This window comes from Trichechus manatus, unplaced genomic scaffold (assembly GCF_000243295.1).
Source record: "Trichechus manatus latirostris isolate Lorelei unplaced genomic scaffold, TriManLat1.0 scaffold00007, whole genome shotgun sequence".
Taxonomy (NCBI): Eukaryota; Metazoa; Chordata; class Mammalia; order Sirenia; family Trichechidae; genus Trichechus; species Trichechus manatus.
The window spans coordinates 10,493,923-10,512,193 of NW_004443943.1; the positions used below are offsets into that span (position 1 = coordinate 10,493,923).

At 36.8% G+C, this 18,271-nt stretch overlaps 1 protein-coding gene across 16 annotated transcripts in view; it reads left to right on the forward strand.

The window, feature by feature from the left end:
- PCDH15 (protocadherin related 15) overlaps positions 1-18,271 on the forward strand; it is an 803,588-nt gene that overhangs the window by 696,796 nt on the left and 88,521 nt on the right. For all 16 annotated transcript variants that reach the window (XM_004369889.1, XM_004369890.1, XM_023739508.1 and 13 more), the window contains one exon: positions 15,020-15,147. In XM_004369889.1, the coding sequence (XP_004369946.1) occupies positions 15,020-15,147 (128 nt within the window). The remainder of the gene's footprint in view (positions 1-15,019; positions 15,148-18,271) is intronic.

Below are 18,271 nucleotides of genomic sequence, written 5' to 3' on the forward strand. Positions count from 1 at the left end.
AGATAAGTGCAGATCATTTGCACCACCCAGGGTCTTTAATAGCCTCATAGGCAGTCAAAAATGCTTTTAATGAAATTCAATGCAAAATAAGTGGTGAAACGTATATTTATAAGGAGAAACATTTTTAATGTGCTATAGGGAACCCTGGTGGCACAGTGGTTAAGAGCTATGGCTGATAACCAAAAGGTCAGAAGTTCAAATCCACCAGCCGCTCCTTGGAAACCGGCTCCTTAGAAAGCAGTTCTACTTTGTCCTATAGGGTTGCTATGACTTGGAATTGACTCAATGGCAATGGATTTTTTTTTTTTAATAGGGTTCCGAAAGAGGTATACCTAATGCTATGGATTCAATTGTGTCCCCCTAAAATATATGCTGAAGTCCTGACCCCTGTACCTGTAAATATGACCATGTTTGGAAATAGAGGGTCTTCTTTGTTATGTTAATGAGCTCATACCAGTGTAGGGTGGACCCTAAACTTAATCACGTCTGAATTATAAAAAGACCAGAATAGACACAGAGGCACCAGGATGGGAAGAGGAATACAGACAATAGAGATAGATGCATCTATAAGCCCAGGATCGTCAAGGATTGCTAGCAGCTACTAAAAGCTGAGGGAACCTTGGTGGTGCCAACAGTTAAGCACTTGGCTGCTAACCAAAAGACTGGTGGTTTGAACCCACTTAGTGGCTCTACAGGAGAAAGACCTGGCGATCTGCTTCTGTAGAGGTTACAGTTAAGAAAACCCTGTGGAGCAGTTCTACCCTGGCACTTGGGGTTGCTATGAGTCGAAATCAACTCCACGGCACCTCACAACTAGAAGCTGAAATAGGCAAGGAAGAACCTCTCCCTGAAGCCATGACGTGGATTCAGACTAACCTCTTAAGCTGTGAGAAAATAAATTTCTGTTTTTTAAATCCACCTGCAAGTGGTATTTTTTGTTATAGCAGCACTAGATAACTGAGACACCTAACATCTCTGACAATTATCGGGGGAAAAAAAAAATGAAGAATGTGGATTAATCCATTTTACACAATGAAAAAAATAATTTTATTCTAAAATCTAACTCACTAACTTAAACATTAGAAACACCTATTTCACAACTTTATATTTAATTTTGGTTGACTGTTAGAATTAATCCTACATAATTAGACACATAGGAAACATAATAAATATTAAAAGATATGGTGCAATATAAATTTTTAAATCACCACTGTAATTTCCCTCTGGGAAAATAAATAAATAAACAAAAAAAATTAAAATAGACTTTCTGTTTTTTAAAATAAAATTACAAGTTTTTTTTAATGTAAGCAATTTTTTGCTTTAGTTTGTGTGTGTGTGTGTTTGTTTTAACCTACTCTGAAATCCTGTATCATTAATTTCCATAGGATTAAGTATCATTAAATTAAAATATCACAGAAGTTCAATGACACTGCAGTGATGTATAACTTTGCTTACAGGTGACTTTGAAGAAGCCAGAAGGCAAGAATTACCTAGCACTCTATTAATGTACAACTCTAGATGCTTCTGAATTGACATAATTTTTCTTGTTAGATACCACTGAATTGATTAACTTTATTTGGGCTTGGTAGCAGAAAATTGATAAACAGCTCTAATTTTTCAAATGGCACTGAAATGATAAACAAGTCCAGCATTAGATAATGCCTAATAGTGCTGGATCAATGATAATTTTCACAGCTCAGTGATCATGAGTTCTGTCAACCTAGAAAGTTAAGTCTTTATTTTTTTTTAAGTTTACAGTAAGATGCAATTCAATTGCACAAAACAAGTACCAGCTTATTTCAATTCAATTTATTGAATACAATTAGAACAAAATAAATGAATATTGTAAGTTAACTCGCTGTTGACTCTTGAGAAAGATGGCAAAAATTAATGAGCTAATAAATTGAAAGACCAATAAACTCACAGAAACATAAAAGTCCAACGTACCATTCTCCTGCACTAAAATAGCATTGTAAAAGATGAACTAAATTGAGTTATAATAATCTTAAGATATTGCACAACTGAAATTTTGCTCATAGGTCAAAACACAGCGGCTGTTCTAGTATTGTGCATTGAACTGGTAATAACAATGAACCATTGAAGCATTGTTTAATTTAATTGAAAAATTACAATTTAAATGCTCAGTACACTGTACCATGTAGATTGCTATTTTAAGAATTAACTAGAACGTTCTCCAGCTTAGTTTATAGAAAGAAAAAAAAAAAAGATGTATTTCCTGGTAAGCATTTGGGAGACCCCATATGTAATTTTTTTTTTTTTATTCTCAATGCTGTATTAGAAAATAAGTATGTTAGAAGATAATAAAGAGAATGTTAGACAAGTAAGGTTTATGACACCAGGTTAGCCAACAAAAATGTCTGATTTCAGGTGTATAATGCTCTAAAGAAGAAAAATAAATAAATAAACCAAACCTGAAAGAAGGACAAAGATAGTATCTCACATAAAATCTGATTTTCTCACTGCTCTGGTTTATAATCAGAAAATCAGCAACACTGGCTAGTTGCCATCTGCTGGAGCTGAACAGAGAATGGCTCACTTTTGATTGGATGAATCCTATCGACCTGACAGATTGCATTCACTACCTGCTGCAATTCTTTTGCGTTTCTGACCTCTGGTCTAGATCATCTCCAAAGTGATTTTGAGTTCTAACATTCTTCTGTCTCATATTTCCCGAACACATTAAAAATAAATCAGAAGGGGGCATAGACAGACAAAACAATGAGACTAAAATTGGGAAGTAGTGTCTTGACTATTTCTCTTCCACTCTGCCTCCAGTCTGCCTCTTCTGGTTACCCTGTGGTCCCCTGCCCTTCACTCCCTACTTTCAGTTGTTGTTGTTAGCTGCCATTGAGCCAGCCCCAACTCATGGCAACCCCATGCACAATGAGATTGCACAGTCGTGATCCATAGGGTTTTTATTGGCTGATTTTCAGAAGTAGATGACCAGGCCTTCCTTCCTAATCTATCTTAGTCTGGAATCTGCTGAAATCTGATCAGCATCACAGTACCCTGACCTAAACTATTCTCTTATGTTTCTGATCAAATATGGTGTCAGCTAGTAAACATTCAAGTACAGTAATTCCAGATAGTGGTAAGGAATGTGTCAAAAATAAAAGCACTTTAGTAGGATTAAAACGACTAGAACAGGGAAGAGTCAGTGAAGATGTCTCTGAGCTGGTGGTAACTGCAAGGTAAATTGACTCCTAATAAGAATTTTTTTAAATCAAGGAGTTTCGTGAATGTAATCTTTAAAATACTGTTTCCAAATGATTCTAATACTTTTCTTCACCCATATTAAAAGTACAGTAATTTGCATTTTTCCCTAAGGAGGCAGAGGCAACAGTAAGGACAGTATATAAGTGCTTAGGTTCTGTAGTCAGATTACTTGGGTTCTAAGCTCCACCATGTACTAGAGGAGGGAGGTTAGGCAAGTTATTTAACTTTTCTGTTTCTCATTTTACTCCTTTGTAAAAATGAGAACAATAATAGTTATAACAATGGTTCTAACCTCATGAGATTGGCTTGTTCTCTATCACTTAAAACAGTATCTACCACACGAAAAAAAAAAACCTCATTGATGTGGTGTTGATTCTGACCATGGTGACCCCATGTGTTAACAGAGTAGAACTGCTCCGTAGGGTTTTCTTGGTTGCAATCTTTACAGAAGCCATCACCAGGCCTTTTTCCCCAGCCTGCTGGGTGGGTTCAAACCTCCAACACTTAGGTTAGCAACTGATCACAAACCGCTTGCATCACCCAGCGACCTATCTACCACATACTGCTCAATAAATGCTGGCTGTTTGTAATGAATTTTAACTCGACATGGAAAGAACATAGGAAAAGATGATGACTGTGTTTAAATTCTTTAACTTTTAAAGAGAAATAAGGAACCATTAAAATAAGAAAATATTCACGTCAATTGTTTTGAATTGGGACAAAGTCATTATTAAAATAAAAATTATTTTAAAATAGTTCGTATAGGTATAAGAAAGAAATTTTCATACTACTAACCATACTCTTGTACTGACTGCTTTATTTCTATTTTTAATAAAATGTGATTGTGCAAAAACCAACCTTATCAAATTCAGTAAGCATTAGTGGAAATTATACATTTTTTTTATCTAAGAATAGAATAAGAAGAGACTTACATGGAAACTAATAGTATTATAAAGTGAATATATATGTTATTCATAAAATTTTCTCTTTCGTTTCTTTTTCTTACCAATGAGTTAGACATTACACACTTGAGCAGCACTGATTTATGATCCAATCCCAATTATACTGCAGAGTTGTTAGGCAAATATTTCAAAAATCATGAGGAAAAATTAAAAGATAAAGCATTTTCAACTCGCAATCAGATTAGAGAATAGGTTAGAGGCAGGAACAGCAATCAAAAAATTTTTAGCTAGAAAAGATTAAATAAACGGGTATATTATTATATAAAGTTAAACATGCCTAAATCTGGTAGCTAAAAATTATTTTTTAACTAGGTATTTGAGTACTGTTATTATCCTTCTATAATAATGCTTGATCTTCTAATGTAATTTGTGGCATGGATGTGCTTCATTATTCATTTCATAGTTTCTTTAAATCACTAACCTAAATATGGTTAAATTCTGTAGTGGTCTCTAACATAACAAATATTAGCTAAGTACAATCGATATGGAAACATGATATCTTTTAATAATGGCATTTGTGATGAGAGTATCTTATAAGCAGAGAAACCTTGGAAAAGTTTAGTTCTATTGTTAAAGTTGAATAAGTTACTTTATAGAAAATTTATACTCAGTGAATATCAATACTGGAAATAGATATTAATCTGTGTCTACAGACGTTAATTTTAGAAAATGTTTCGTAACTATGCTAACCTGATATTATAAATAATTATAAATAAATAAACAATATCTCTAGTGATTGCAAAATGTATACATACATTATTTTTATATAGCATATAAGTATTGCTTTAAATTACAACATTGACTCACGCTATTTTCCCCAATACCTAAGGAAACAATGGCTTTTTAAAAGATTTGTTTAAACACAAAGTAATCCTAATAGCACAGTAAGTTTACAACTGGGCTTAATCTTCTCCCATCGCTTCCTAAGGTGCCAGCAGAGATGTGGATAAGCTTCAGAATGTAGAACTTCTTTACAGGTGAAAATCAAGCTTTACCGTTTCTAGTATTGCAAATAGGGACCCTGACTGATGTGGTCATTAATTACAACATATGTGGAATCATACAACCAGAAGTAAAATCAAAATCAGTTAGAGATACATACTAAATTTTTCATAATGAGAATTGACCATATTGTCTCCATATTTACCCTGTTTCATTAGCTTTAATATTTTTCCTGAATATGTTTACTCCTCCCCATTTGCTTCACATTTTATCAAAATGTTATGGGTTATCCATAACCCGTCTTCCTCAAAATACTCAATAACTAATCTGTCCTACTGAACCAGAAGAGGTTTAATAACAGGAACATTTTGGAATTTGAACATTAAACCCGTTTATTCAAATTATACATAAATTAATAAATATATAGATGATACTTTAAAAATCTTCAGTACTTATTTAAGCAATCATATAAATGCAGATAAACAAACATGTGGCTTACAAAATCATGCCAAGAACTTTCCAGTAAACCATGTCCAACCAAGTTATTCTTCTATAAAAACACACACAAAAAATCCATTACCACCAAGTTGACTCTGACTCATAGCGACTCTATAGGACAGAGTAGAACTGACCCATAGGATTTCCAAGGAGCAGCTAGTAGATTCCAACTGCTGGCCTTTTGGTTAGCACTCAAGCTCTTTAATCACTTAGTCACCAGAGCCCTATTTATCATTCCGAAGTTGTGTCATTTGAAAGAGAAGAGCAGTCTGATAACTCTAAAAGACTTCCTTTGAGTTCTGCTTCTAATAGAGCGTGTTTGTTCTGTAATGCCCTTCTTTATTCTTCAGGAATATACAGTCCTGATAAAAAGAGTACTTACATACTGGGCAGAGAATAGGGCACAGAATGACTATGTAAAAGTGCATGATGTCTACAAGAATCGCATCAGATACGATTGGCTTAGATATAGTGGATTTGGGAGACTGGGGGTGCTTGCGCACATACAAGCATATTCACAAGATTACTCATATTATCTGTCAATGGTGATACAGTGAGGTTCAGAGGGGAGTAAAATAAAATCAAATAACCCTGTATTCCATGTTAAGTTGTTTAATATAAATTCCTTATGTTTTCAAGATTACATACTTTATGTCTGACCCCACACTGTAGTGAGTAGAGTGACAGGCACATGGCAGTCCTTCAAAAGGTATGTTCCATGATAGAATAAATGAATAAATGGGTGAATGTACAAATGAAGGACTGATGGTTTCATACTTGATTTAATGGGCTAACATTTGTATTTTGTATTATCACTGTGTTATCAGAATGCAGGACACATTAGAGCAAGACAACAGGAGAAGTAGACAACGTATAATCACACAGGCAAGATGTCAGGGGACTCAAATGTGTGAGAAGTTGTGATGTAGAGAGAATATGATGCTTCCCAGAAATATTTCATAAACCTTTAATTACTTGTTTATGAGGCAGATATACAGGATTTGGTAACCAACCGGATATGGGGGGAGGTGGGATTGGAAGGTAAGGGAGAAGGTCCTGGTCAAATTGTTGTCCTTTGCAAACCTTCCTAAATTTTGAAAGCCTCACTCAATTTAATCAAGAAGAATTATATCATTAATTATTCTATTTTTTGAGATCTCACCATTCTTAGAGTTCTGTAAAAGGATAGCAGATTTGAACTTCATGTATTCCTGAATGAAAGACAGAGACTGAATGAAAGACAGAGACAAAGAAGTTATTGGAAAGGTGATACAATAATTCAGAATTCCCTTTTTAAAAATATTAAATTTAGGGCACTTAGCTTTGTTGATTTCAGAGATTAAAATGGGCTGCTACTAACATAGTCTATAAAGAAAATGTTCTACATCCTACTTTGGTGGGTAGCATCTGGGATCTTCAAAGCTTGTGAGCAGCCATCTAAGATACTCCATTGGTCCCACCCTATCTGGAGAAAAGGGGAAAGAAGAAAACCGAAGATACAAGGGAAAGATTAGTCCAAAGGACTAATGGACCACAAGTACCACCACCTCTACCAGACTGAGCCAAGCACAACAAGATGGTGCCCAGCTACCACCACCTACTGTTCTGACAGGGATCACAATAGAAGGTCCCGGACAGAGCTGGAGAAAAATGTAGAACAAAATTCTAACTCAAAAAAAAAAAAAAAAAAAGACCAGACTTACTGGTCTGACAGAGACTGGAGAAACCCCAAGAGTATGGTTCCTGGACACCCTTTTAGCTCAGTAATGAAGTCACTCCTGAGATTCACACTTCAGCCAAAGATTAGGTAGGCCCATAAAACAAAATGAGACTAAATGAGTACACCAGCCCAGGGGTAAGGAGGAGAAGGCAGGAGGGGACAGGAAAGCTGGTAATGGGGAACCCAAGTTCAAGAAGGGGAGAGTGTTGACATGTCGTCGGGTTGGCAACCAAAGCCATAAAACAATATATATATTAATTGTTTAATGAGAAGCTAGTTTGCTCTGTAAACCTTCATCTAAAATACAATAGGAAAAAAAAACACACAAAAAACGGGCTGCTGCTAAGATGAAAATGGGCTTCAATTTTGGATCAACTCTGATTGATGGTAGCTGTCTGAGGTGCAATTTAGAGTCTTAGCTCAGTAGGATAGAGAAGCCCTGCCATTAGCTCTGCTTCCCTGCTAGTGCCCTTCTCTCTTGACATAGTACATTATCCTCTTGATTCTAGCTCTTCCAATTTAAAGATGATGGGAAAAAAACAAATAAGAGGGCAATAGTTTGACCCTGACCTCGACCTTAACCAAGATAAGCAGCAAAAATAGTCCATTTTCTAAGTACTTACTAAGACAAAGCAGACTATTCATTCATTTATTCAACACAGACATACTCTGTACCCACAATGCACTAGACATTGTGCTAGTAGGCTGGTGTTATTTCATTATAGTTTGAGAGGTAGGCGTTATACACAAAATAAAACACCAAAATGAGGGTGTCACTTGTAAATAGTTTGTAGATCAATGACAATACAATTGAAATGAAGCAAAAGAGTTCACTTAGGTAAATGTGTTATACACACATGTTGTCTCAAAATTCCAAGTAGCAAGAAGACTGGTAGGATGAGGAATCCACTCAGTGACATTAGTCATTCCCTGGGTGCTACTTCCATCTAGTCTGACTAAGTCATACACACAAGACACACGGTGTTGGCAAAGTGAAAGCCGTTATTATTACTTATAAAAAGCAAACAGTAAATAACAGAAACAGATTTATAGTGAGTCAGTCTCCCCACCTGTCTTAGGCTGGGTTCTCTAGAGAAACAAAAGCAATGAAGTGTGTAAATATATATATAGAGAGAGATTTACATCAAGGAAATGACTCATGAGGTTGTAGAGGCTGGAATGTCCCAAGTCCGTGGATCAGGATGGAGGCTTCTCCTGATTCACGTAGTCCGAGATCAGCAGATCAGAGAGCACGGGTCTTGCTCACAGGCTGTGAAGATAAACAAATCCCAAGATCTGCAGGCAAGACCGCAGGTAATCTGCTAGCTCAGGTCCCAAGAACTGGAGGTCAGACAAACAGAAGCCAGTTGCAGGATTCAGAACAAGCAAAAGCCCCCAAGCCTTAATAGAAAGTCTGCTTATTTTTGGATGCAGGCCACATGCCCAAGGAAATGCCCTTTCAACTGATTGGCTACTCACAGCAGAACCCATCATGGGGGTAATCCCATATCAAATCTCAACAGGGAAGTGATCACAACATTATACAACTGCCAAAACACTGAGAATCATGGCCCAGCCAAGTTGACACTCAGTCTTAATCATCACATCACCCTACATGTGTCCCACTTTGTACCGTAGGTGAGGGACCTGCTTATATCACTGGGAGGGTGTACTAGAGCCTAAGAGTTAGCAGGTGAGCTGAAGTTCAGGTGTTAGGTTCACATCCTCCTGCCTCTCAGGTCATGCTGCCACCGATCTGCTCTGTGGTGCTGGTCGCTTTGGCCCCACGGCCACCACTCTCACCACCACTGTTTCTCCCATTCTTCAGTGTTGCTGGCTCACTGTTACAGCCTTCTATCTGTGTACAGCTCTTTACCTGGTCTGGGAGGTTTTTAGTGCAAGGCCTCATGTCTCCCCTCCAGGCTCTTGACATCAGGAGACCCTGAAACCTCTGTGGGATCAGCTGTTTATATAGGAAAACTTGTCAATTTCAGGAAACTGGTTGCATGGTGGTTAAGAGCTATGGCTGCTAACCAAAAGGTCAGCAGTTCAAATCCACCAGGCACTCCTTGGAAACCCTATGGGGCAGTTCTACTTTGTCCTACAGGATTGCTATCAGTCGGAATCAACTCGACGGCAACAGGTTTGTTTTTGTTTTTGTTTTTTTCCTGGTCAATTTCAAGGCAGGGCTTTTTTAGCAGAATCGCAGCCTGACTAATCATCTTAGGCAAATTGCAGCCCAACCAGTCGCTCAGCAGAATGCAGTTCAACCAATCCTCTTTGGCAGATTGCACTCCAACTAATCACTCTGCAGATTGCAGCCTGACCAGTCCTCTTAGGTGGATTGCAAACCCAGGGCCAGAAAGGCCACATAAGGGAGCCCATTTCTTCTCAGTAATGCATTACAAAACCAATGAAATTTGAATCTACTTTTTGAAAAATGAATAACCACCTATTCCCACATTTTATCTGGTTTGTAGGTTAATTTTAATAACATCAGATTCTTTGTAAAAGATCAATCTTGGAGTAGTAATAAGTGCTGCATTTATCATTAACTGTGTAATGATCTGGCAAGGGTCTAACATTCAAAGATGAAATGTATTCTTTATGGTATATTTAATGTAGTTTAAATGACAAGATGCAGCATTTACAAGTCATATGACAATTGTTTCTCCACCTGTATTTTTTTTCAACTAATGTTAGATGTCCTCTAGTGCATGATAAAATGTGCTTTCCCTTTGTGGAAATAAACACCTCATTTAATCACTGCTTATTTTTATCTTAAAAAAAATTATAACACATTTTTAAGCTAAGACATTACGTTGCTAGTTTTATAGTTACTTTTTTTTAATTCGTGAAATATATTTACGCCTACTCCTCACTTATCATCTATCTCATTATCCGACATTTCACATTTACAACAGTTAGAAAAAAAATCTACTCTCTGACTATTTTGTGCATTAACAATGTACTTCTGGCAGTGACAAACGCTGAGGTGTGAGGCAGGAGTAACACTGGCTGTTATGGTTAAGGTTATGTGTCAATTTGCCTGGACCATGATTCTCAGTGATTTTTCAATTATGTAATGATGTAATTTGGCAGTTACATAATGATGAAGTCATCCTCCATTTTGTGATTTGATGTGGTCATCCTCAATTTTCCATAATGCCAATTTTTGCATAATGACCTGGTCTTTGGAACGTAGCCATGTCAATAAGTGAGGAGTGGATGTACAAAGAAATCCACAATTAAGCATATTATATAGAAATTGCTGGAAACAAAAGCATAAGAGAACATGTTAATAGTTTCAGAGAAAAGGATACAGTTTCTTCGAAGAAGCAGGAATTAAACTGACAATGGATTCTCAACAGAAATGATTTTCATCCTGATGCACTATATGCTGCAGGGAACTCTGCTAGGAAGTCTGGATCCATGTCAGGAACCTGCATCCCAACTGAGAAATGAAGCCTTCATCCTCTCTGCCCTCAGGTCTCCCTATCTCCCTCGTTCTATCATTCCTCTCACTTTTGAAAGTATCCTGAGGTGGTCATGCTTGAGGATTATTCTTAAAGATCCACAGTAGTATTCAGTATTCTACTTTTGCTTCCTATCCTCCTTTATTCTGGGCAAAAACTCACCAAACCTGTTGCCATCAAGTCGATTCCAACTCATATCAACCCTGTAGGAGAGAGTAGTATTGCCCTATGGAGTATCCAAGGCTGTAATCTTTACAGAAGCAGACTGTCACATCTTTTTCCCCCGGAGAGGCTGGTGGATTCGAACTGCCAACCTTTTGGTTACCAGCCATTTCTTAAGCACTGCACCACCAGGGCTCTTTATGCTAAGTAGATGGAAAAAAAATGCTTATAGTTTATCTCTTTTTTTTTTTCAGTGCTATGCTCTTTAAAGCAAAAATTAAGCCCTTGCAACTAAGTTTTTTTTTTTAATTTTCTTTTAGACTATTTTCAGTGGCAACAACTATAGAATATCCATAGAGGAAGAGGTAGATGTGGCTAGCTTGGTATAAGATTCCTAAGGTGTATATTCAGTGTGATATTCTTATTTTGGAGCTATACTTATTTAGTGAGTTTTTTGTTTTTAATCTAGGTAGTAGCTGGAATAGGGGAGGGGGTGCTGATAGAGAGCCCCTTCACGTCACCCCTGGGCTTTCCCACTTCTGTCTTTGACTTACCTTCTAAACATTAGTTTTGAAATTAAATAGCTCTGTATTGACTCATTGATGTTTCATGCAATTCTGAAATAACAGTCCTATGTTGTTGTTGTTTTGTGATTTTGAGTCCATCCTGACTCATACCGACTCTATAGGACAGAGTAGAACTACCCCATAGGGTTTCCTAGGCTGTGATCTTTACAGGAGCAGATTACCAGATCTTTTCTCCTATGGAGGGGCTGGTGAGTTCGAACTGCTGACCTTTCAGTTAGCAGCCAAGTGCTTAACCATTGAGCTACCAGGGATCCTTAACAATCCTATGCTGAGGGCAGTTTGCCTTAAATGTACTACCTGTCTGGTCTGGAGAAGGATTTGGATATGCAAATCACAGAGATAGAAAGAGAGAGAGAGAGAGAGAAATCTAAAAATAACCACACATGCAAATACTAGCAAAGAGAATAAAAAAGACAACTGAACAGAGCCACAGATGATCCAAATGTTATGGTTATTAGACAGTGATTTATAAATTGGATCATCTTATCACAAACCTACTGTTAGAAATGTAACCAAAATCCACCTAGAGTTCACATATCAATCTGAATTCACAAAGGTATGAGCTATACAAGCCTGTATGGATTTCTAGGACAGGTGACCTGTGGGTAGTACCTGGATGAATGGCCCAGTGTCAACACACAGTCTCTTTATTTTGTATTGAAACAAACTATCAAACAATGACAACAAAGTACCCATGGCTATTTACAAGAAATTTATTGCTAAGTCCTAGATAAGTGTGATTTTTTTTTTTAACTAATTGAACCTGCATCTAAAGGACAATGATTCCCTTTTTCTTTCATTGTGCTGTTGCTACTCTTCTTTTACCTTCTCCTTTGAATGCTGTCATCAACTTAGCTACTTGCTATAGCAAGACTAATTATTATTTTTTAATATTTTATTGTGTTTTGGGTGAAAGTTTACATAGTAACTTAGGTTCTCCTTTAAAAATTTTTATACAAATTGTTCTGTGTCATTGGTTACAATTTTTACAATGTGTCAGCATTCTCATTATTTCCATTCTGTTTTTTCTATTTCCATTGATCTAACTTCCCTTCCCTTCCTTACCTTCTCATCTTTTCATTTGGGTAGATGTTGACCATTTGGTCTCATTTAGTTAATTGTTCAAGGGAGCACATTACTCATAGGTGACATTGTTTATTTTATTAGCCAATCTATTATTTGGCTGAAAGGTGACCTGCAGAAATAGCTTCAATTCCAAGTTCAAATGATATCTTAAGGTATTTGTCTCAGGGGTTCCTCTAGTCTCTTTTGGTCCAGTAAGTCTGGCCTTTTTTAGGAATTTGAGTTTTGTTCTACATTTTTCTCCCATTCTATCTGGGACCTTCTATTGTGTCCCTGGTCAAAATAGGCAGTACTGATAGCCAAGCACCATCTAGTTCTTCTTCTCTTAGGTTAGAAGAGGCTATGGTTCATGTGGGCTATTAGTCTTATTGACTAGTTTCTTCTTTGAGCCCTTGATTTCCTTCATTCTCTTTTCCTCCATATGAGTAGAGACAAATAGCTGTATCTTAGATGGCCACTCACAAGCTTTTAAGACCCCAGACGCTACTCATAAACTAGGATGTAGGACATTATGTTTGTGAACTATATCATGCCAGTTGTCCCTCAAGACTACGGTCTCAAACTTTTAACCCAGTAAACCAATACCACAAATTATTTGGATATATCTAGGAAGTCTCCATAACTGTGCCCCTTATGTGGTTTTTTTTTGTTTTACTATAAGTGGATATATATGCAGCACACAAATGTGTATATATATATGCCTACAGATACACCTATACATCCATGTGCATTACTTGCATATGTCTTCCTATACACATATATGCATCCATATCCAAATTGTTTACATAACCAAACACGTATTTTTTGGTTGTTGTCATGGATTGAATTGTGTCCTTCAAAAATATATGTCAGCTTGGCTAGGCCATGATTCTTAGTATGATGGGATTATCCACCATTTTGTCAACTGACGTGATTTTTCTATGTGTTGTGAATCCTACCTCTATGATGTTAATAAGGCAGGATTAGAGGCGGTTATGTTAATGAAACAGGACCCAATCTATAAGATTAGGCTGTGTCTTGGGTCAGCCTCTTTTGAGTTATAGAAGAGACAAGGGAGCAGAGAGACATGGGGACCTCATGCCACCAAGAAACAAGAGCCAAGAGAATAGCAAGTCCTTTGGACCTGGGGTCCCTGCACTGAGAAACTCCTCGACCGGGAAAGATGAATGACAAAGGCCTTCCCCCAGAGCTGACAGAGAGAGAAAGCCTTCCTCTGGAGCTGGCACCCTGAATTTGGACTTCTAGCCTCTGAGACTGTAAGAGAATAAATTTCTCTTTTTAAAACCATCCACTTGTGGTATTTCTATTATAGCAGCACTAGATAACTAAGACGATTGTTTTTACTGTTGTTACAAAGTTGTATGTCATAGCATTTACCAAAATTGTCCCTTTTTCTCATACACATATTAGTTGTGCTGACTTCACCCATATTTGGGATTGCCTTTCTCATCATCAAAAGTAACAAGTGTCTACTATCTAGAAAGTGATTTCCCCTCCCTCTCCCTCCCATCCATAGTAACCATCAAAGAACTTTGTTTTCCGTGTGTATATCTATTCTTGACTTTTTATAATAGTGGGACCATACAATATGTGTGTGTGTATATATACATATACACACACACACCCACTCCTCACTTATCAACAAGATTAGGTTCCAAAGACCAGGTCATTATGCAAAAATAGGCATTACGCAAAAATGGAGAATGACCATATCAGAGCACAAAATGGAGGATGACTACATCATTACATTATAGCCAGATTACATCATTACATAACTACCAAACCACTGAGAATCATGGCCCAGCCAAGCTGACACAGAAATTTAATTATCACAGCCAATGTTACTCTCACTGTACACCTTAGTTTTTGTTACTGCCAGATGTATGTCGTTAATACACAAAATAGTCAGACAGTAGGTTTTTAACTATTGTCATAAATGTGAAATGTCTGATAACAAGATAGTCTGTAATTGAGGAGTAGGTGTATATATCACTTTGATGTAGTCAATATATGTCCTGAACTGTTTGTGAGCATGAATAGTTATTTCATTAAAATTAGCAGAACACAACACTTTAGTGCATATTAAAGCAAGTAAAATGAATTTCATGGCATTATAATTAAAAGAAACTGCAACAAGTTAACACTATTATACCAGAAGCATAATTATCAGCATCCTCTGTGGATTTGGGGGTACAGGCATGCCATTTAAGAATTACTTTCTGATTTAAATTGTTTCATCAAAAAAAGTAAAAGAGGTATTTCGTATATTTTTCTAATGAATTACAACCTCACAATATATTTGAGATTTTTTTTCCAATTTTCCAATAAAAATTTATTATTCCTATCCTCTAGGCAATACAGCCAAAGTGTACATTGAGATTCAGGATGAAAATGATCATCCCCCAGTGTTTTCAAAAAAATTCTACATTGGAGGTGTATCAGAAGATGCAAGAATGTTTACCTCTGTGCTGAAAGTACAGGTATGAGAATATATATTAAGATACAGATCTAAAGTGAAAGCAAAGAGCTCAGATTTTGCAGATAAATTATAAACATGTAACTTGCATAAGTGTGTACTTACTCATATTATTTAAACAAAAGCCTGAAACTTGAAGATGTATGACTTTAATTGTCCAGACTTAATACAGATTAATTAAATGAACTGAATAACAAGCACATTTTTATCCTTTTTTAAACCATAAAACATGAGAACAAATCATCTATGATGTTTTATATTGAACAAGATATTTTAAAAATATATGTTTTTTCTAGTATATTTTTATGCCTCTGTTAAGTTTTTAATTTATTTTTAACTTTAGGATAACTTCAGTGAATCTCAAAATTTCATGGGGAGGGAGTTTAGAGGCTAAAGAAGTTCAGAGACTCAGTTGCAGAATAGTTTTTATGAACGTATTTTAATAATCGGTTTTTAAATAACTACAAATATATACACATAAAATCTAAATATTCCTGAATAAACCCTGATGTTGATTGTCTTTAGTTTTGCACACAGGTGGTTTCTCTTCTTTCTCTATTACGAGAACATCGTCCCCCACATGTCTGTCAGTTTGTCATATGTGGGGGCTTGTATGTTGCTGTGATGCTGGAAGCTATGCCACTGGTATTCAGATACCAGTAGGGTCACCTGTGGCAGACAGATTTCAGCTGAGCTTCCAGACTAAGACAGACTAGGAAGAAGGACCCAGCAGTCTACTTCTGAAAAGAATTAGCCACTGACTGCTCTGACAGGGATCATAACAGTGGGTCCTGGGCAGAGCTGCAGAAAAACATAGAACAATTTTAACTCAAAAAAAAAAAGACCAGACTTACTGACCTGACAGAGACTGGAGAAACTCCAAGAGTATGGCCCCCGGACACGTTTTTAGCTCAGTAATCAAGTCATTCTTGAGGTCACCTTTTAGCCAAAGATTAGACAGCCCCATAAAACAAAACGAGACTAACGGGGCAAACAGTCCAGGGACAAGGACTAGAAGGCAGGAGGGGACAGGAAAGCTGATAATAGGGAACCCAAGGTCAAGAAGGGAGAGTGTTGACATGTCATGGGGTTGTTAACCAATGTCATAAAACAATATGAGTACCATCTGCTTAATGAGAAACTATTTGTTCTATAAACCTTCATCTAAAGTACAATAAAAAAAAATTAAAAAAAGAAGTACACAAGAATAAAAGATGATTTTAGTAAACACTATAACATGTACAATTTTTCAACAACAATAATAGCAACCAAAAAATATGTGTCTGATTACATTAGGTAGATATATAGGTGTATAGGAAGGCACATATGAGTATATGAGTGTGCATGTATAGGTGTACCTGTAGGCGTATGTATATACATGTTTGTGTGTACGGTATATATATTCATTTACATAATAAAGCACATATGGGGTACAGTTACAAATACTTCCTAGACATAACCAAACACCTTGTGAGATTGGTTTACTGGGCTTGAAGACTTAGGACAATAGTCTCGTGGGACAACTCGTCAGTTGGCATAACGTAGTTCATAAAGATAATGTTCTATATCCTAGTTTGGTGAGTAGTGTCTGGGATCTTAAAAACTTGAGAGCAGTCATCTAAGCTACAACTATTCCTCTCCAATCATCTGGAGCAAAAGAGAAAGAAGGAAACCCAAGACTTAAAGAAGAAACTAGTCTACAGGACTAATAACCCACAGGAATCATGGCCTCATCTATCCTGAGACCAGAAGAACTAGATGGTGCCTGGCTACCACTACTGGCCATTTTGACCAGGGACAATAAATGGTCCTGGATAGAATAGGAGAAATATGTAGAACAAAACTCAAATTCCTAAAAAAGGCCAAACTTACTGGACTGGTAGAGACTAGAGGAACTCCTGAGATTATCGCCCGGAGATACCCTTTAAACATGGAATTGAAGCCACTCCTGGAGGTCACCTTTCAGCCAAATAATAGATTCATTCATAAAATAAACAATATCACCCATTAGTACTGTGCTTCTTTAAATAATCATCTATATGAAACCAAGCTGTCAACATTTACTCTAAGGCAAAGATAAGAAGGTAAAGGGGGGCAAAGAAGTTAGGAAAAAAAAAGAATTATCCACTGAGAACCTTATGAATAGCCGTGGAACGTTGTCTGATAAATAGTGCCAGAAGATGAGTCCCCCAGGTTGGAAGGCACTCAAAAGATGACTGGGGAAGAGTTGCTTCCTCAAAGTAGAGATAACGTTAATGACGTGGATGGAGTCACACTTTCAGGACCTTCATTTGCTGATACGGCACGACTCCAAATGAGAAGAAACAGCTGCAACTATCCATTAATAATCGGAATGTGGAATCTACGAAGTATGAATCTAGGAAAACTGGAAATCGTCAAAATTGAAATGGAATGTATAAACATCAGTATCCTAGGCATTAGTGAGCTGAAATGGACTAGTATTGGCCATTTTGAATCAGACAATCATATGGTCTGTTATGCTGGGCATGATAACTTGAAGGAGAATGGTGTTGCATTCATGGTCAAAAAAAACATTTCAAAATCTATCCTGAAGTACAAAGCTGTCAGTGATAGTATAATATCCATACACCTACAAGGAAGACTAGTTAATACGACTATTATTCAAATTTACGAACCAACCACTGAGGCCAAATATGAGGAAATTGAAGATTTTTACCAGCTTCTGCAGTCAAAAATTGATTGAACATGCAATCAGGATGCACTGATAATTACTGGTGATTGGAATGTGAAAGTTGGAAACAAAGAAAAAGGATCGGTAGTTGAAAAATATGGCCTTGATAATAGAATGATGCCAGAGATCCCATGATAGAATGTTGCAAGACCAGTGACTTCTTCATTGCAAATACTTTTTTTCACCAACATGAACAGTGACTATACACATGGACCTTGCCAGATGGAATACACAGGAATCGAATCAACTACATCTGTGGAAAGAAACGATGGAAAAGCTGAATATCATCAGTCAGAACAAGGCCAGGGGCCAACTGCAGAACAGACCATCAATTGTTCATATGCAACTTCAATTTGAAACTGAATAAAATTAGAACAAGTCTACAAGAGCCAAAGTATGACCTTGAGTATATCCC